This window comes from Schistocerca piceifrons, chromosome X (genome assembly GCF_021461385.2).
Source record: "Schistocerca piceifrons isolate TAMUIC-IGC-003096 chromosome X, iqSchPice1.1, whole genome shotgun sequence".
NCBI classification, from domain to species: Eukaryota; Metazoa; Arthropoda; class Insecta; order Orthoptera; family Acrididae; genus Schistocerca; species Schistocerca piceifrons.
Window position 1 is genome coordinate 909,373,396 of NC_060149.1, and position 22,202 is coordinate 909,395,597.

Sequence of the window (22,202 nt, forward strand, 5' to 3'; positions counted from 1 at the left end):
TGATTGAATATGGTCCATCATACAGGGGTAAGTTTCTTCACTCTTCCTTCCTTTACACTAGGTTTTTTTTAGCAAAACCAAATCACCAGGTTTATGGGGAGGGGGGGGAGGGGGGAGGAGAGGAGAGGATGGCATTTTTATTACTTCTTTCCTCCTGTTTTCTGGTTGCTTTGTGGTTGTTCCCTTGTACCTTCTTCTAAGTGGCCTTAAGGCAGCAGGCTAACCCCTTAACAGCTGTGTGGTCAATTCCTGGAGGTAATTTATTGATCTCAAAGAGAGATTCCATAGGGTGGCCGAACATTTTTCTATTTTCAAATTTAAATTGGCACTTCTTAGTCTAGACAAGACATTTCTTAACCTAGTAACATGCTCATCTATGATTCTGGAAAAGACAATGATATCATCTAGATCAACTAAACACATTGTGGGTTTCAGTCCTCGTAGCAGTAAGTGGCTGACACGTTGTGCAGCATGGCATTCTCAGAAATACATATATACCTATTCTCTGTTTCACATGATATCATTATCTATTTCATTCTAACTTTTACTCCCTTAAATTACACTACAACTTTACAAACATTATAATTTTCTTACTAAACTGTACACAAGTCATCATTTACTCTATAAAAATGTTTTTCTTATCACTGTTTTTATTTATTCTCTTTCCTTCCCATTCTACTTGATTTTCATAATATATACATCATGGTTTTCCCACCTTCATCATGATGGATAGTAAGAGTGAAATTGATGGTGATGACAGTTAGTAAGTTAATGAATTCCTTCTACCACCTCATTTTATTATTCTGACTACAAGAATTTCATATAATTTTTGAAAACTTCGCACTTTGACTCCAACTCCCACGTCTTTTTCTCTGCAATCTCTTCTTTTTGGCATTATCTGTAACAGAACTTATAATTATACAATACATCTCTTCTCTACTGTTCTATTGCATTGTATGAAAGCTTAAAAAATTTTTTCTCAGTTGTACTTACCCCTTTCGCCTTTTTCTCGATAGTACATTTTTATGTTCCTTCCTTTCCCCATCATACTCTTCCTTATTGAAATCTTTTCTGGGTTAATCTTACTTCCTACTGTTTACCTCCTTCCACGAAATGACATGTTTCTTGCTTAGCTTAATAATTCAATTTTCTTTCCTCTTATTACCTCCTAACTAATTCTTATATTTATTTCCCTCATATCTTTATTTCAATATCAGTTTGTGGTACCTTCCACAAATCATATATGCTTCACATATTCCCCCAAAATATCTCAATTACTTGTTCACCTCCCTCAATGGAACAAATTAGAAATGACTATCTCCTTCTTACCTAATTCTTTATTTCCTTCCTACTTCTTTACTTCCTTTCGTCCACAAAAATCAACTTCCTTCTCCTTTACATCATGTCTTTAAGACAGAATCTACTACTATTTCGTGAAACTATCCACATGCTGATCTCTACCTATAAATACACAAACATTGGATAATCTCATCATAAAAAGAACAAAAAAAAATTTTTTTCAAAAAATTTTACTTTCCCTTTCTAATTTGAGTAATTGCCATCCAGGCAGACCAATTGCCATCCTGGCAGGGTCACCATTCTGTAAGGTTTTGAGGTCAGAACAACAACTGTGTAAACTGTAAGTATTTTTGGTTTAATGTTGCAATCTTATCACAGAAATACATTCATTTACACAGTTTACAATGTGACAATGTTATGACAGTTGTCAAACAAACACATCTCATCCTCAGAAAGTGAAATAATCCTAAACACAACAATTGTAAATTTTAACTAGAAGTTTCTTTACAAAGTTTTTCTTATGACTATGTCATGATGTTGGGCAGTACCACGATAAATCATCCAATTCCGGTTTAAATTTCGGTACTATTTAGGATGACAATCAAGTCTATGGAGGATGGTTAGTTTTGTGACAAGTTGAGCAAAATATTACCCAAGGTCACTCAAGTTTACAGAGGACGCAAGCTGGTGGAGCAACACATTTACGCCTCTGCTTGCGGTATTTACCTTAGCTGCGATGAGCTGTCATCTGCATGGCTGCTCTCATCCTCTGAAATTCCTATAAAAACTAATTGGCCTTTGCTGATTTTTCCAGCAGAAACTCTCGCTATGTTTCTCATTGTGCAAGAAAATATGTACTCATTCCTAGTCTTGGAATATGGCGATATGCACGCACATGGCTGGAGCAGTGAGCATATTAAAATGCCCTCTCAGTCCTTGCTAGGGCAATTAACTAGCTGGCTGGTTCGTTTCTCCACAGTTGGAGCTGAACGACACTACAGCTAATATCTAGCTGAATGTCAGCAACAGTGAATGCAGTGTTCACTCTAATTTCTCCTCTGTGTCATACAGAGCATTATTTATTTATTTTATTTATTTGAGATACATATTCCATAGATCCAGTATGGCGTAATTACGCATGGATGTGGAACGAGTCAAAGCAGATGCCATATAGATATCATACAATACAATACATACTGGTAGATTACACATGGTAGATGAATAATTCAAAACTGGTACAATACAATAATATAATCAAGATAATAAACAATACAATACAAAAATACAATAGTGATAAAAAACAATACAGATAACAATGACAAAGGAAATAATCTGAATTACTACTCAAATTAGTTATCTCTGTTGGAGAATTCATCTAAAGAGTAGAAACATTTTTCCAGTAGGAATTCCTTTAGCTTTTTTTGAATAGCTTTTTATTTCCTTTTAGACACTTTATATTACTCAGGATTACGTTATAGATTTTGGTACTTGTGTATTTCACCCCTTTTTGTACCAGAGAGAGATTTTTCCATTCACAATGCATATCACCTTTCTGTCTTGTGTTATAATATCACCTTTCTGTCTTGTGTTATAATGATGGTATGCCTCATTTGTTTCATATTCAGAGGAACTGAGAAGAGTGAAAGCCATGAGTGAGAGGAGATATTGTGAGGTAGTGCTTAACATACCTAACTGTTTAAAAAGATTTCGACATGAGGTTCTTGGAGGGACACTACATATAATTCTGACTACTTTTTTCTAGCTCACAAAAAATTTTTTTGAAAGTGGTGAGTTGCCCCAAAAATTATTCCATAGCACATCACTGAATGAAAGTATCCAAAATATGCAGACTTTGATACGTTGATGTCTCCAATTTTGGAGATCATTCGGATGGCAAATGTTGCTGAGCTAAGCTTTTTTAGTGTTTACTGTATGTGGAATTCCCAGGTGAGCCGGTTATCTATGTGAACACCTAGGAACTTTGTTCACTGAATGCTCTGTAACTGTTGGCTCTCATGTGCAATGTTAATCTCTTCTGGGCTTATGTAACTGGATTGGAACTGCATGTAATTTGTTTTACTGAGGTTTATTGCTAGAGAATTTGCCGTGAACCAGTTCAGAACATTTTCAAGTGCTTAGTTGGCATTTAACTCTATGTCAATGGAGGTTTTGCTGGCTGTCACTACACTTGTGTCATCTGCAAAAATTGTGATATTGCTAGCACTATTTGATGACAGTGGTTGGTCATTAATATAATAATAAATAGGAGGGGACCAAGGACTGGCCCTTGTGGAACTCCATGATGTACTGTTCCCCAGTCAGACTCTACCTCTCCTACTTGTAGATTGTTAACACCTAATTCTAAACGTTATTTGTAAGTGCATAAATTGCTTCGATTGTAGATATACCTGATCTGAAACTAAATTGTTGTTTACTAATTAGTGCAAATTTTTCAAGGTGATTGACATATCTGACACATATTAATTTTTCAAAGACTTTAGAAAATGCTGTTACAAGAGAGATAGGACGATAGTTGGAAGCATCTGTGGGATCACCTTTTTTTGTAAAGGGGCTTCATAGTAACATACTTCATTCTGTCAGGGAAGATACTTGATTTAGAGAGGAATTGAATATATGAGCTAGAACTCTAGAGAGTTGATTACAGCTGGATTTTAGCAGTTTGTTGGAAATATTGTCTACACCCAATGAATTTTTACTTTTTAGAGACACTATGGTTTTTTCTTACTTCTTATACAGTTATGGGGGCCATACCTATCATGTCTTTAGAGTTAGGGAAAAGTTCTTTCAGAATTTTTATTGCCTTTTTGAAGAGCCTTTGCATGCTGTTTTCTCAGCAACAGTTAAAAAGTGCTCATTAAAGATTTTAGCTACAATATCTTGATTTTGAACTAACTTTCCTTCATTGTTAAGAGCAATATTTTGGGTCTTGTTGGGGTAATTTGCACCAGTCTCATTTCGTATCACTGCCCATATAGTTTTGATTTTATTAGTGGAGTTAATTTTTGAGCACAGATACATACTTTTTGATTTCTGAATGCACCCCATTCTGCACATGCCACCAGTTCAGAGAAGAGCGCCGAAAACATCACTCTTGTCTTTCGCGTAGCCGAACTGTCTCCCCACCTGGCTTCTTTCATTCTCCAGGTCACAACTTTTTCTATCAATAGGAATATTCTTCTTATTTTCTGGAAACATTCTCTGCCAATCACCAAGGCCCTACCATTGAACTGCATCAAAATCTCAGCACTTTACTTCTTCCTTGTTTGTTTCCACCAATTGAACGTTTTGTGCCTGCTCCAGATGCCTAAAAGTTACATGCTTACATCACATATATACCATTCGCTGTTCACATGATCAACTGCATCACTGGTTTTCCAAAATGCAGTTTTCTAAAGCTTCTTTCTGTCCTACTTCTGTTGACTTCTTACTTGCTCTCCAGTATGCGTCACCTGTCTGGTCACTGATTCCCACTGCGGGGCACCCCCTAAGAGCTTTTCGTGGTGCCTCCCATAGTGCAGCCTTTGCTTCTGCCTGCACCCGTTTCCACACAAAATGTTTCCTCTCGCTGCTTGTTTCACCTTCTGCTCATTGACATGCATTATATAGGAGCGGTGTGTTAATACTGTCGATTGAGTGTCATCTCTTTTGCATTACATACGTATAGGCAAATCTGCTCATTACTGCCGAAGCAAGTCTGGTGTCATATTCAACTTCCCGTTATGATGTATTAAACTCTTATGTAAGTGCGAAATTGACTTTAATTTATTTTGCCACCTTACAAACTTAAAATTTATCTAAGATAATAAATAAATGGTTTTAATCAATTTTGGGAGAATATCAACTCTGTTATATGGAATTATGAATGATACCCTTTTCTGGTGCATCTTAACAGCTATTGTGACAGAGCTGCCCTGCACATTGTAGAATGAGCTTAGAGGCAGATCTGTGAGGCATATCATGCTGAGTTGCTGTACTTGTACCATGAGTTAGTGTGTGAAAGATATTTACTTGGTAACAACTGTTCAATGAAGGCTGTGGCTAGCTGAATTTTAACTGTGCTAATACTAGTAGGCAATACCATGTAGCTCAGTATCCATCCTTCAGTCATGGAAAAATGTCCCTTTTTGGAAACTCACATATCACAATCACATCCATATCCTAAAAACTGGGTCAAATGAGTTTGAAAGCAGTGTTTTGTTATGTCAGTGGATTATGTTGTAATGCATACATGTTAACTGTCAGTTGTCACTTCAATCAGTTGTTACAAGGTTTAGTTTTTCCTGTAAGGCATAAATTGTTTGTTGTAAAAAAGAAAAACTATTTATTTCCAACTATTGGTTCCGGTTCCTACCTCCAAGTTCTCAGCTTAGGAAACACAGTCATGTATTTTATTTTCACTCTAAAGATTTGGGATATCCTGTGTGTGTGTGTGTGTGTGTGTGTGTGTGTGTGTGTGTGTGTGTGTGTATCGCGCGCACGCGCGCTCATTCAGCAGCCACTGAGTGCTTGAATGATTGACATTTAATTATTTTAAACTTAAAATATAGAAATGAAACCCATCATCTTCAACCAGATACAGTCATGATATCATAACAGCAAATAGCTATTCATAACAGAGCATTCTGCTCCACTTAATAACAGATATGACCACAAACACCACTGTTAACTAACAATTCATGTACTTAATGTGCCATTAAATTTATATCAAAAGTAACTCTCGGCGAATATCATTTCCAATTTGGAGACTGTTTTTTTGTTTCACTGCCAAATGTAGTGAAAGTAATCTAGGTACTTTTTCATAACAAATTCACCCATCAGTTACACTACCTTAGTTGCACTGTTACAGTTGCTGATATGCTTACCATTTGATTTTAGGACACTGACCATGCTATGTATATCTTTATTTTAGTAGTTACACTGTTAGATTTAATGTGTTGTATGCTGGAACAATGACAAAACTGCATAAGGATTGCACCTTCTAGATTTTACATATGGTTTATACATCTGGGATTGTAGCATCATGTTTTACTTCCCTCACACTGATGGGTGGAATATATCATGGTATATACTGTAATGTATCTTGATTTTTATTAAATGTGGTTCCAAGTGAAAGAACAGCCTATACAGACAAATTCACAATGGCTGTGGACCTGTACATATAAAAAAAACTATTGATACAAAAGGCTACCTTAGAAATTATTTTTGATTTCTTATATCATTACCATCAGATGTAATTTGAGTGCAACTCATTAATGTTTCAACTCGGTGTTCTTTTTTTACCATCATAATATATATCCTTCTTGGGTGTCATATTCCTATCTCTTGTAACTGCCAAACATTGTCTAGTGCTACAAGCATTCTGAGCAACACCAGTGTGTGAGTTATTAACTGGGTATAATTGCCTAAGTTTTAGATTTTGTGTCTGCGTATCTTCCTGTATCTTGGCATATGTAGTTACCTGCTAGCTAAATACTTCGTTCTGCACTGACTTCTCTCTCTGTTTATTTTTCAGATTGCTTTACGTCTCCATTGATTCAAATAAGGAAGATCATGGTCCAATTTATAATTTCAGGCCAATTGTTGCTGCATATTACATCATATACATCATCATTATTGCATTTTTTATGGTGAACATATTTGTAGGTTTTGTTATTGTTACATTTCAAAATGAAGGTGAACAAGAATACAAGAACTGTGAGCTGGATAAAAACCAGGTAACTTTTGATTTAAAAAATAATCACTTTAGTACACTTGCATTACTGAAGTTGAATGTTTAGACCAAAATTACTGTGAAATATGCTACATGTGCCAAAATGCTTAACAAGAAGTCAAATTATCTAAATATATATATGCATATAATCACGAGTAAGAGTTGACTGTTATTTTCCTGTCTCCTTCCACCATAAACAGATTCTGTTAAGAGTGACTCTAATGACCTCAAAGAATTGCAGTTGTAGTTAATTTGATTACAGATTCTGAAAGAATGTGTCAGTGATACATGGTGAATTGTTTGAGATCACTATACCAAATGAAGACACACAATTTATAGAGAGAGAAAGAGAAAGAAAGAGAGAAAAAGAGAAAGAGAGAGAGAGAGAGAGAGAGAGAGAGAGAGAGAGAGAGAGAGAGAGAGAGAGAGAGAGAGAGAGAGAAAGAGAAATAAGTCAGCAAGTGCTGTAATTTAAAAACCAACCTAAGACTAGGTCAAATGAATCTTTTCTTCTCCCAAGGGAGCACACATTTCATTATACCTGGGGACTCGGTGTTTGTGTTGCCCTCATCATTTCATCATCATCATCATCATCATCATCATCATCATCATCATCAACATCATCAGCTGTCATAGTGGCTAGATTGGACTGTGTAAAAATTGGGACATTGTATGAGTGCTAATCACTGCACAGTTGAGCACCCCACAAACCAAACATCATCATCATCATCATTTCATTATATGTTCTAAACAGATACTGTTGTGACACACAACATAAGTAAATGTGCAGCATGCCATCAACAGGTATATTTCACAGCACAAATACAGTACAAACTTTCATAGGCATAACGAACAGTTCCAGAGTCAAAACCAACAGAGTAATCCAGAATGATGGTGTCATTTAGTTTCATATGAAAAGGCAGTAGGTAGAGGGTACCCTGTGAGCAAAGAAGTGCTTGAGCAGTTGGTGACATCAGTATAAATAGATGGCAACCTGGTGATGGTGGGACTAGGTGAGCACTGGTGTAAGCATGATGGTTGGCAGGTTCATGTCCTGTGAAGCAGTGCCGGTTCTCTGGCAGCTGGGTGCCGCAAGAGCACTGGCAAGCTTTTGGGGCATGCCATGCAGAGTCCCTTGGGCACTGGAGTGGAGGTGTGATCCAGGGCATCCCATGGTTGTAGAGGCAGAAAACAGACTGGTTGTAAATAATGTGACTGGCAAGAAGACACTGGCACTGATGAGGTGCAAGGCTCATCAAAAGGTGTGGTAGTCCAGTTGGTTACCACAGGCCTACCCGTTGATGTGGGTGATGAGCAGCTTTACATGGCCAAGAGAAACATCAAAGATGCACCAAAAGGGTATTCAGGCTTAAACAGCTCCTGGTTGGTCCACATGAGGGAGTATGGCTGGCAGGATTTTGTGTTTCAGTGGCTGCTGGGTTGTGACAGTGAGCAGGATGATGCCAGAGGCACTGCAGGACATGCCGTGTCCACATCTGGTTCAAGTGGGTGAAGGCATCCCTGGTGGAGGTGCTGCTCAGGAAGGTCTGGTGGCCAGTTTCTGTGGGTGGCCTAGAAAATGAGAGTGATGAGTGCACAGCTGGAGGTGTCATGTAGGGTTGTAGGGAAGGAGGAAAGGAGGACTCCTAATCAAGAGTGGAAAAAAAATGGTGAGAGGAGTGTAGAAGAATCTTATGTAGCATTGCTTTGAAGAGCTTCTGGAAATGTGAACTGGAACAGTGGTGGCTGATCACCTGCCACTGGTGAAGTTGGTTTCAATGTCAGGTCACCGTCCTGGCTCCCACGTCTTAAGGCGTGTGTACATCAGCCCCCTTGCTACCAGAGTACTGCATCAACCCACTTGTCCTGGCATTCAAAACCTCACATGCACACTTCCTTGTCCAGACTGAAGCATGGGGCAGGCAACATTATGGGAGCTGACAGCAGGAGGTTCAGGAGGCATATGTGGCTGGTGGTCACGATGCAGCTCTGCTATACTCTTCTCCCTCATACATGTAGCTCTGTATGTTAGAAAAAGGGCTAAAGCATTGTCTGTGGGTGATTCGTTTATATATTTTTTCATTTGGGTTTTGAAAGCTTGGGTATGCCTCTTGCTTCTCTGTTGGTTGGAGACTGCAGAAGTGGTGACTTGATCAGTTGAATCTCATTCTGCTGGCAGAAATCCTCAAAAAACTGCACACAGAATTGCAGCCCATTATCTGGTATAATCATTCAGGGAAGACATTCTATGGCAAAAACTTTGTTACGTGCCTGAATAGTGGTATCTGCACTGGAGGAATAGCTGTTAATAATGCAAGGGAACATGGAGTAAGCATTGATGACTATCAGACGGGCTGTACACAGAAAATGGTTGGCAAAATCAAGTGGAGTTCTCTTCCAAAGCCATGAGGGCATCAGCCAGAAGAGAGTGACTGGTGAGGTACTGCTTGCTTGCTGTACATTTGTGACAATTCTGTATAAGGTGCTTGACCTGCCTATCTGCCTGTCAGAGCCAGACCAGTAGACATAACGCCTGGTGAGCAGCTTGGTACGAAGTGCACCCAGATGTCCATTGTGTTGTAGGTGCAGGATATTAGAATAAAGGCATACTATGATGATGACTAGTAGAAATTTTGGTCCGTTATTGACAAAATAATGTTATCCACTAGGATGAGCCTCTGATGGAGGTGAAAATAGTGCTGTATTAGGCTAGATTTCTGGCAGGGGCTGCAGTCTGGCCATCCCCACAGAATGTATTGATGTACTTGTTGTAATGTTGTGTCTGTGCATGTGGTGCCTTCAATATGGGATCAAGTGATGGGAAAATGATCCACAGCTTGCTGGGCCTCATCACTGAAACAGAAGAAAAGGACCTCTTCTTGATTGAACATCAGACTGGGGTCCATCAAGAGGTGTGACAGGGCTTCAGCATTTGCATGCTGAGTAGCACTTCAGAAATGTATTTTTTAGGTATACGTACAGTGAAAAGTAGCTCAGTGCTGGAGCCGGTGGGCCTTTCAATTGGGTAGCTTAGTACCAGGGCCAAAGAGTGATACCAGAGCCTTATGGTCAGTGATTAAGTCTAACTTGACTCTGTAGAGAAAAATATTCATTTCTTTAGTGCAAGAATGAACGTGTCTGCTTGCTTCTCAATCTAGGAATACTTCTTCTGGGCTGTTCTGAGTGTCTTTGAAATGTAAGCAGTTGGTTGTTTAGAGCCATCAGCATTTTGGTGCACTAATACAGTGCCCAATCCCTGTTCAGAGCCATTGGCAACCACCCCACTTACTGAGCTGAAGAAAAGACAGGCATGGCACAGAGGATAAGGCCTGTTTGAAGGTCTGGAACATCCATTCAGAATGTGTTGACCAGGGAAATGGGATACCTTTCTGCCTAAGATTGTTCAGCGGGTATGCAAACTCTGGAGTGCCAGGAATAAATTTACTAGAGTAAGTGATTTTTTATTTTTTTTTGTGAGAGGAAAGATTGTAGATCCTTCAAATTTGAGGCGCGTGGGAGTGGTGTGATTACTGCCACACACTTCTTCATAGGCGGAATTCTGTCATGAGATATGATCTAGCCATGCCATTCCACTGGTGGTTGAAAGAATTTGGGTTTGTCAAGACTATGTTTTAGGCCGGAGGCTGTTGAATGTGACGTAGTTGCCATAGGTTCTGTAAATACTCCTCCATCATGGCCCCAGTGATGATAGTATCATCAAAATTATTGATACATCCAAAAATAGTGTTAATTATTCAAGGAGCCATTAAAAAAAGAGCTGGGGCATGGCCATACCAAAAACAACATGCTTAAATGTATAAAGACCATGCAGTGTGTTGATGACTAGTATCTTTTCGTGGTTCTTCATTGAAAGGAATCTGCAAATAAGCCTCAGCCAGGCTAGTTTTTGAAAAATATTGCCCACTAGATATCATGGTGAAGAGTTTGTCTGGCTTTGGAATCAGATAAGGGTTGAATTCAGACTGTGAGTTTGTTGTGAGGATATAGGTTCAATTCCACTGAGGTTTGTCAATCTGTTCAGCTCATCTTTTACTGTATGATGCAGTGCTAAAGATACGGGCCATGCATGAAATAAATGAGAGCATGGTGATTTTGTTAATGCGATGTACACTATGGAGTTTCTTGCTTTTCTAAGGCCTTCTGAAAAAATATCAGGGCACTCATTACAAATGTCTTCTAGCTTCTTAAAAGGTGCTTGTTCACAGACAAGGTTCACAAAATCATCAGTGGTGAAATCAAAAGCAGAAACTGGATCTAAGAAAAATATTTTCTGTGTTTGTGCAGTTAACCACTAAAAAGATGAGTTGCTGTACTACATTCATGTAAGCTGCCTCAACAGTAAAATGACCTTTGACCAGAATCTGCTGCTTGTTTTAACTCACCATGTGGTGATCAGTTGGTTTTTGTGTCAGTGCATCTAGCTGTAGATAAGTATGAAAGTTCAGAAAGGAAGCTGATGTTACTGTATTGACCTGTAATTGGATCCCTCTATTGCAAATTGCAAACAGGATGAACAATTTATTTGAGCCTACCATTTCATGTTGAGAATCAGTTGTGATCACATTAATATCCACTGGATCCACCGATGGAATCACCAAAATAAGGTGGTTCTACGTATGGAAGCAAGATGTCCATCTTTATTGAATTTGTTGCACTGTACCTATCTGTCTGGGCAGTCATTCTGGAAATGCTTTTGGAAACAGTCTGGACAAGATGGGCGTGTGCACTGGTCAAGCGACCACAACTTTGTCCACTGTTTGCCAGCAGTGTTGACATTTGATTGCCATTACTTCTGCCTTGTCGGCCTAGCTGTATGATTTTTTTGTGTCTGGCAATGATTTTTATACATCAAAAATGTCAAGATGTAATGTGGTTTGGAGTCTACAGTAAGCTGTATGTCCCGTTATGAATGGCTGTCAGTCATTTCAATGGTCAGAAAAAGACAAGAGTGTACCACCTCCAATCTGTCCATACATAATAAAGCAAGACATTATTCAAGCCAATATTTGGACAGAGGACAGCTTCACCTTTATAGAATTTCCATTGTATATGGCTGTTTGATGATGATTTGTTACATTTTCAGGTGTTTGGTACGCAGGAATGGCTAAATATGTGAGATAAGGCTATAAAATTCAATATGTTAGTATAGTATTATTTCTTAACCACAATAAGTCCTACTGTTAAACGTGAAAATCTGGCATTAAATATAATTCTTCAATTCAGAATATACACTGACAGAAAAAAAATGCAACATCAAAAATAATCAATGTAGACTAAGGAAATTTTGGGAATATGTTTGTCTAAGTAACATAATTAAGTGATTAACATAACAAGATCACAGGGTGATGTAGGTGTGAGATAAGCCATTACAAATGAGGAATTCTGGTATAATAATAACAGGTATAACCATCAGGATGTTGAATTGAAGCATGCAAATGTGCATGCATTGTATGGCACAGGTGCCAGATGTCAGTTTGTGAGGTGGAGTTCCATGTCTGTAACACTTGGTCAGTCAATAGAGGGATGGTTAATGTTGTTTTTTGATGACAGTGGACTTATCATCTGATCGTGTCCAGTATGTGCTTCATTTGAGACTGATATGGTCATCAGGCAGTACAAGGCACGTGTGGACACACCGTAGAGCATGTTGGGTTGCAACAGTGGTGTGTTGGAAAGCATAATCCTGTTGGAAAACACCCCATAGAATGCTGTTCATGAATGACAGCACAATAGGTCAAATCACCAGATTGACAGACAAATTGGTAGCCAGGCAGCCTGGGAGAACCACGAGAGTGTTCCTGCTGTTGTACAAAATCGCTCCCCTGACCATAACTCCAGGTGTAGATCCAGTGTATCTAGCATGCAGACAGGTTGCTTGCAGGCCCTCGACTGGTCTCCTTGTAACCAACACACAGCTGTCACTGGCACCAAGGCAGAAACCACTTTCATCAGAAAGTGCAACAGGCCTCCACCCTGCCCTCCAATGAAATCTCACGTGACACCACTGAAGTGGTGGTTTGGTGTCTGTGGAATGCCTGACTTGGAGCTGTCCTTGAAGTAACCAATTTGTAACAGTTTGCTGTGTCACTGTGGTGCCAACTGCTGCTCAAATTGCTGCTGCAGATGAGTATGGTGCACCAGAGCCATAAAATGAATATGGTTGCCGTCCAACTTGGTAGTGCCACATGATCATCCAGAGCCTGGTCTTCTTATGGCCATACATTTTCGTGACCACCACTGCCAACAATCATGTACAGCAGCTACATTACTGCCAAATCTTCCTGCAGTATCACAGAAGGAACATCCAGCTTCTTGTAGCCCTATTACATGACCTTCTTTAAACTCACTGAGGTGTTGATAATGGCTTCTTTCTCACCTTAAAGGCATTCTTGACTACCATCAACTCATGACGTCCAATCTCAAAGGTAACTAATGCTCATGATCACTACAGCATGTATTTAAAGCAAACCTGATTATTCTTATGCCACTAGCACAGAATTTCAGATGTAGAAACTTTCATTTATGTCTTACATGTCCTCCTCAGTGTTGCATTTTTTTCTGACAGTGTATTTTTCTGTATAAATGCAAAATTTTGTTTTCTTTTTTTGTTACTTGGCAGACATCTTATTCTTTCTTCATTTTTTTCAGCGTAATTGTATTGAATTTGCTCTAAAGGCAAAACCAGTTCGTAGGTACATTCCTAAACATAGGCTTCAGTATAAAGTCTGGTGGTTTGTCACGTCACAGCCTTTTGAGTATGCAATTTTTATACTTATCCTGATGAACACAGTTACATTGGCAATGAAGTTCCATAATCAACCAGAACCATATACAAATGCTCTGAATATATTAAACATGCTTTTCACATCTGTTTTTGCAATGGAATTTGTGTTCAAACTAGCTGCCTTCAGATTCAAGGTAAGCTTTAAAATGTATTGTTAATACTCAACACTGGCTTGCAACAAAAACTAGCAGTTGTAAAATATTTTGTAATGTAGCTGCAATACACTTCAGATGAGTAAAAGATCTGTATTCTCAATTTTCAGAATTACTTTGGAGATGCATGGAATGTATTCGACTTCATCATTGTACTAGGCAGCTTTATTGACATCGTCTATGATGAGGTGAATGTGAGTAAAAGTTATAGCGAATGCTGAGTTTTTGGTTTTTATGGAAGTAACTTTTAACACTAACACTCATTTTGTACAAATACTGGTATTAGTTACTGAAATTTTTATTGAAGATGTTGGAAAAGAAATATATTTTCAGTTTTCAATACATATTCTTGAACTGAGAGATTGTCACCATTAGTCTCCTAAGTACTCCTCAAACAAAATGTTAGTCATCTCTATTTTTGATATGGTTTGTAAAATATTATACCACTGGTGTGTTGACCAAGGATACATTACATCCGAGTTGACACTAGTTTTCCATAGTTTCCTCTACAACATTTATGACAAGAGACACCTCATGCAGCAAAATCATAGCCTGCTCCCATCCCCCCCACACACAATGCTGGTCCAAATGAGCAGGTACTCTTATGATCTTCATATAGGTCAAACCCTGGAAAAGAAGAAATGTTACCTGCAGCTGTTATAAGCTCATGATTCTAATAGCTTTGTAATCTTTTTTAATATTGGATAGGAAGAGGAGAACTATTGGTGTTTCATTTCGGGAATTTGAACATGTTCTATACACTTTGTAGTTGTTTTCTACCACTGTTGTAAAGTTGATCTGAGGTTTCTAGAAATTTATATTAGGAGTCCCTCTGGATTTAAATACACATACATATCGGTGTACTCCTTCTCCATGAAAATAAGCGGTGTCCTTTTTACTGCTCTATAAATTGTCAGCAGAAGTCATATAATAGAAATAATGTGTCTGATATCTTCAAACAATTCTACAAGGCATGTATCAGAAACTTATTGTTACCTGTTAACATGCTACCTCTTGGCAGCAATCAAAATGAAATAGTAGTTGAAACAGTGGAGTCAAATCTGGGAGGAGCAAGGTTCAAACCCTCCTCCAGGCATCAATATTTAACTTCTCCATGGTTCCACTTGGGCTTAATGCAAATCATGGAATGATTTCTTTGAAAAGGTTACAAGCAATTTCTTTCATTATACTGGCCCCATCAGAGGGCGTGCTACATCTCTGATGTGTTGCAGACAGGATGTTAATACCTAACCTTCATCTCTAGTTATTTGGTCTGAAAACTTGCTGTATCAGTCATGAAGGATAACTGATATTTTGTCTGTGGAGCTTGCTTAAGCAGTGAGACTTCAATATACAAAGATAGGAAATGGGAGAAATTAAAGAAAAACTTAAGAAAACATAAATGACTTGAAGAGTTAATATTGAGGTGCCTTGAAAATTTTCTGAAAAGTTTAATTAAGAGACCATAATTTAATAGAGCTGTATTTACAATTATAAAATTGTATTTTCTCATTTACAGTCTTCATTCTATCAAAGAACTGGATGTTACAGGACTTTGTCTGAAGAATTGCACTTGATTAGTGATGTAGTGTTTCTCCAAAAGTATCTGACACTATTGAGGTGTTACCAAAACTATATTTTGCTTTGAATGCATGGAAATATTTGGTCACTGTCCATTTCACATTCAAAGCTGTCTATCTTTGTGTTACTTTAATTCAACAAGTGAGTTGATGTGTGTCAATAATTTCTTTTAAATGGGATTAATCTAAAATCCTTCTTTAATCATGGGTGAGAAATACTGTAGGTGTTATGTTAAATAAACAAAATATTATGTGATACCAGTGATTTAACTATGATTACAGTGAGCAGTAAAAGACTTGGAGGTTTCTTAAATTTTCAGTCAAAGGCAGGAGGGAGGCATGAGGAACTCCAGATGGTCTAACAATTATTAAAGGAGAAGGCCAAAGTAGTAATTATTTAAATGTGAAATATGCTACATCTGGAATCTGGATTTGCCTATGTTTTATGTTTGTTACCCGTATGTGACCCTTTTTTACAAAATAAAACTTCCTTTTGGACTAATGTTATTGACAGTGTGGTAACTATCTAGTGGTATTTGCAGTTTGTAGATTATTAGCATGTTGTGGAGTGGTATGAGAAAGAGTAACGGAGTGCATACTTTGGTGACCAAGTTCATTCCTTTTCAGTAAAGTTCTTCTGAGGGTGTGACCATGTCGTGATGTGATGCAACTATTGATGTTTTGACTACTGCTGCAGATATCCTTCTTTGTGATGCAGTTACACACTCAGAACAATTTTATTGAAATAGTCTCCAGCTGTGAAAGCCCATACTCATGTCAATTCCTCTTGGAAATAGGAGATATTTGCCTTTGTTGAGAAAAGAACATGACCAAAATATCTTGAGTCAATGAAATGTTTATCTTTAGGTGAATGAGTACATTCTTTAAAATCTTTGTTTACTGGACTTTAATACAATCAGGAACAGGTGAAGATCCTACCATTCATCATTCTGGAATCTGGTAATCATGTTGGTATAATTTTGAACATTGCATACAGAAAAGTCATTGTGTAGTATGTTTGCTGTTGGCCACTGATTTTTAGGTGTTTGCAAAAGTTACTGAAAAGGCTATATGCATAAGGGTAATCAATCATTTCAATTCCGTTTTTTTGCTGTCAAGCGTCAGTTTAGGATTAAACAAGAAGTTTCAAACATTAGGCAGCTTCTTTGATTTAGCTAAAGCTTTTGATTGTGTTCATCAGATTAGATTAGATTAGATTAGATTAGATTAGATTAATACAAGTTCCATGGATCATGAATACGATCACAAAATATTGTTGCAGAAGTGGGCCTCTCTTGAATGTGTAGAGTACCATGTCCCACAATAACAACTTGCTGGATCCAATACCTCACTATCATCCAGCAGTTCCACTGTACATAACATATCACTTGGTAAAGCATGCTCCACATTCTACCATAGTGACTTTCCGGTGCCAGCCGACACACAACCGTGTAATTTAGGCCTTAATGTCATTGTTCACAGTTCACAGTCTGATTGGATTGTCCTGTGCACCAGGCATTCCTCACAACAGATCAGTATTGACAACAGCTCCCCTAGCTGGAATATCTTCTCACTAAACTCCACTATACATTGTTGAAGGTCGATTGTGGCATGATGTTCATGCAGGAAATTTAACCCTAGGATGCTGTAGCCCTCATTGACATGAAACACCACTCCCACACAATGCCCAAACTTGGTCACCTCAAACAAAAAGTTCATCATTACTGACCCCAATGGACATACGTAACTATCCCCTACTCGATGCAAGCTGTAACATGGTGGGTTCCAATGCATCCTACCTGCTATCTCTCTTGAGGCTTGTGTCCAAGAGAACTTTATATTCTCTACCATCTGTCACACCCACTATGGCACATTCTGGTTCTGCATTTGTTTTTACTACATTAATTTTTCTGGGAACTACTTTGGCACCTCTGGGGTTCCCTCTTAAGTTTAACAGGTACTTCTTTATTCCCCAGACTCTCTCTCCCATTACCCCAATAGCTTTGCCATTGGTCCATACCACCCCTACTACTATTTCCATTAAATCATTGGAAGCACACACTATCCCTGTTGCCACTCGGTGGCTGGTAGATTGCCTCTTAACATGCTTCACACATCTAAAAACAGTTATGTTTGACACAAACACATATCTTCGACCCCTTATACCTGTTGACACATCATTTTTGTCATCTTTCAATGCTAATGTGAACACTGCTTGGAGATCTTTAGATGCCCCAATGCACACCCTCCTTGAAATCTTGAGTGCCAAACTTCTCAGAAAAACAACCAGCTCACGCTGATCAGCTTCCTGTACCAGTACTTTGTTTACATCTTCACTCTGAGTTAACTTGCAAGTACATACAAATCAGTTGCCTAACCCTATGTGCAAAATATTCAGATGCTCCATTATGCCTTTTGGAAGCCACACACAACTGCTCATGGAAGAACCATGTGCTGTTCTGTTTCCTACATCTTTGATCAAATTTTTGCGTGTGCTGATCAAAAGTCCGTGCATTTTGCAGCACCTCTGAGCACTGCACAAACAACTGTGCATCTCCAGTTAAATGTAGCTGTGCTGTCTGCAGTAATTCCTTAGCTGACCAATCCCCTATGTTAGCCAATGACCTAAGATTCTCCAGAAAAGCTAACACATCATCAGACAACCTGCCAAGAAAAGGAAGAAACAAGGTTAGCAACAGCTGGATCCACTCCTGGAGGCTGTGACTTCAACACCTTTATTTCCTCATTTTTCTCCATTATTTTACCATCTTAAACCACTTTATCTACCCTTAATCGAGCTACCTGATTCACCAATGACTTGATAGCTTCTTCACTGGTGACACCTTGTGTCTCTAATTTTGCTATTGCGTTATTATTACTCACTTTTGTGACTCAGAATTAATAATCCAGAACAACACAGGAATAATAATCCACCAGTAACCCAGACAGAACACTCTGTGACTCCCTATACTACCTAACTACTTCTTTTGCTTAATCACAAGCCTCCTGGATTCAGCTGCACTGAAAGCCCAAAAAGATTACATGTAAAGCAAACAACTGCTACAGATTCAGCACAGGGGACAGAACACCAAAGCAAATTGCACTGTGTACAAAGCACAAGTACTAACCACTGATCTCTTGAATTCCCCATTAACTGAGATAAGTATACCGGCTCCTCCGGTTTTACAAAAGTAACCCTACTATTATCATGCCCCTTAATTCTTGACCCCACGATTGTCAGCATAAAAGAAGAAGATAGTCTCACTCGCCCCACACAAAGAAATGGTGAGCTGTGGATCAGACATCACACTTTGGATGTGGTACACCCTCCGCTGTTTACTGTGGTGATGTTTACTCCCTGACACCACCCTGAATTGAGCGGTTACACTTGGACAGGTGAGTGGTGGTGGTGACAGGCTGGAGGACTCAGTGGAAATGCTACGGACAATAAAGAAGGCTGTTATTCAGTCCCAGTACATGCTTCATCATGGCTAGCGAGGCAGATTGTGCCTCATTCTATTGTCCCTGGCCTGCGCCACTATAAAGGTGGTGGCTTCGGCCCTGGTGAAAGGTTGCATAGGTACTCCACAGTGCTCTCTCTGCAGGCCATGGCCGCAGCACCAGTGGTGAGCTACTGTTCCATTGGTGATGGCACCTGGGACGGACAGACCCTCGTCTCCACACATGACCACAGCTGTAGTGGGTGGTCACGTGTGGAGACTGCTGTGCACGGCATTCAACCCACTATTCCCTGGCAGGAGCCACACAGTGGATGGCGCTATGTTACTACATCCAGGAAACTAAGTGTGGGCAGCAGCAGGTGCAGACAGAAAGTTTTCGATGCTGTGGCACCGAGTCCTGTGAGGAACCTAGTCTTGGCAGCAGCAGGCATAGCCCTGTCTCAATCTCGTGGCTGCTGCTGGTGATGCCCAGTCGTCTCACTGTCCAGTATGGCCCTAGCATCATGGTAGTGCTGTCGGACTTCAGCGATGACAAGTGCGTGACTCTGCCTCAGAATTCAGGTGTATTTATATCACTTCAAGATGCATTTCTTTCAGGAAAACCTGGCAACAAGTCACCTTACCCCTAACAAGAGACTTGCCCTGGTGTCATGACATCTACACACTACTGTCATTACCACTGTTCAGTACTGTTTTCTGCTAAGTGCGGTTCGCCTCATCTTGCAATCCCATTATGTATGTGTTATTGTGACCCACATGTCACCACAATGCAGCTACCAGCCTGTGGCTGCTAATGCAGTACTCCACAGTGTCTTCCTTGCTACTTATTATTTTTCATAAAATACTGGGTAGTGACACTGCAACCCACATAATAGACTGCACTTGTTTCACACATCCAATCTGGTGTAACCTTCTGACTTAAATTACTGACATAATTTATTTGGCAAATAATTCCTATTTACACTTTCTTCTTGCTTATTGTTACACAATTCATTTCTACTGTGGTTTTACTGCGTAACCTTGTTCTAACATAAGCACATGATTTTTCATCTCTATGTATGTATGTGAATGGATGATAGGTTAGATCACCATTCAGTCAAAGTTCATGTGGGTGAATATGTACATAAGAATTGGGGATACTTGCTTGCCAAGCTATTTTACACACACACACACACACACACACACACACACACACACACACACACACACACACACAAACTTGGCTCTTCATACTATAAAAAAGAATGGAAGGTCGACAGCATAGAAATCCGTCCTCTCTACTTTTCTTTTTTTTTTTATATGCTTATCCACCAGTCAGCATTTTACCTTAAATTTAGATTGTATTTTTCACTTTATCATTGTTTATGTATCATCCTTGAGTGTTAGATGAACAGCTAGACACATTCCAAAACTTTTTGAAACAAATACAGAACGTGAGGTATATACTATAAGTATTGTAATCTTTGTAAAATAGTAAGACTGAGAATTCATTCATACCTCTTCCAAATGGATTACAAATAATTAGATGGAGCGTCCTTTATTCATATATAAATTCTGCTTGGAGCTTAATAACTTTTGGAATTTATTTTTGTTCCTCCAGCTTTTAAAACTTTACTTTGCAATGATATCCATCTTGCAAAAGCACTCCATGACCTAAGAAATCCTGTTTTACTTCACACTTGGAAAACACTCACAAAAAATCTTCACTTTGTGGTATATTTTCATCCCTCAAGCTTTGGTCAGAGAGAGAGAGAGAGAGAGAGAGACAGAGAGAGAGAGAGAGAGAGAGAGAGAGAGAGAGAGAGAGAGAGAATGTTCTCTTTTTTTTTTCCTATCAGTCAGCTGCATGTAGTATGGAAATGGTTTGCCATTTGAGTAGCTAGTGTACAAATAACAAATTTTTTGTGGTTTCAGAAACAGCCCTTGTGAATTTCTAAAGAGTTTGCATTTTTACTTTACTAACAGTTTTAATTTTTCTTTGTTTGTGATTAATCGAAATGGAATCTACACTTGTCAGTATTCTCATATGATTTCTTTAAAAGCCTGTGCTGATCTTTTTAAACTGACTTTATGGTTTCGATACAGCCCGGTTCTGGAATGATATCCATTAATTTCTTCCGTCTCTTCCGAGTAATGAGACTGGTGAAGCTTCTGAGCAGGGGAGAAGGAATACGCACTTTGCTATGGACATTTATAAAATCATTCCAAGCATTACCATATGTTGCATTGCTCATAGTGATGCTGTTCTTCATCTATGCAGTGATTGGTATGCAGGTTAGTATCTTTTTAACTGTATCAGTGTTTCTTTCAATAGTGTAAATTAGAATGTTATATTACATACAATGGAGAAAATTTATTTTTTTGGAGTTTTGTTAAAAAATTGATTTTAATTTAATTACAGTAATTGGTTATATTTAATTATCATGTTTTGTATATAAAAAGAACTATAATGACAGAAAAAATCCCAACATCAAAGGATAATTAATGTAGAGTAGTGAAATTTTGGGAATACATTTATTTAGGTAACATATTTAAGTGATTAACATTGCAAGAGCACAGGTTAATGTACATGTGTGATGAGCCATTTCAAATGTGGAATGCTGATACATTAATAAGCAATGTAAACACTAGAGTGTTGAATGCAAGCATGCATACATTGTGTTGCTCAAGTACCGGATGTCAGTTTGTGGGGTGGAGTTTCATGCCTGTTTCACTTGGTCGGTCAATACAGGGACAGTTAATGCTGTTTGTGGATGATGCTGGAGTTGTCATCCAGTCATGTCCCATATGTGCTTGATTGGAGACAGATCTGATGATAAAGCATGCCAAGGCAACATGCGACACTGTGTAGAGCATGTTGGGTTACAACAGCAGTATGTTTGTGAGCGTTATCCTTTTGCAAAACAGCCCTTCATATGCTGTTAATGAATGGGAGCACAACAGGTTGAATCACCAGATTGTCATACAAATTTTCAATCAGGATGTGTAGGATAACCATGAGAGTGCTCGTGCTGTCGTACGGAAATTGCACCCCAGACCATAATTCCAGATATTGCTTGAATGTACCTAACACGCAGGCAGGTTGGTTGTAACTGGCCTTCTCCTAACCAACACAAGACCATCACTGACATTGAGGAAGAATGAACTTTCATCAGAAAGCACAACAGACTTCCA

The 22,202-nt window shown here is 38.8% G+C and overlaps 1 protein-coding gene across 1 annotated transcript in view; it reads left to right on the plus strand.

Moving 5' to 3' along the window:
* The window catches only part of LOC124721524 (muscle calcium channel subunit alpha-1-like), an 857,532-nt gene that overhangs the window by 714,430 nt on the left and 120,900 nt on the right, over nucleotides 1-22,202 (plus strand). The window contains exons 26-29 of the mRNA XM_047246542.1: nucleotides 6,833-7,034; nucleotides 13,700-13,969; nucleotides 14,098-14,175; nucleotides 21,114-21,302. Coding sequence (XP_047102498.1) covers nucleotides 6,833-7,034; nucleotides 13,700-13,969; nucleotides 14,098-14,175; nucleotides 21,114-21,302 — 739 coding nt within the window. The remainder of the gene's footprint in view (nucleotides 1-6,832; nucleotides 7,035-13,699; nucleotides 13,970-14,097; nucleotides 14,176-21,113; nucleotides 21,303-22,202) is intronic.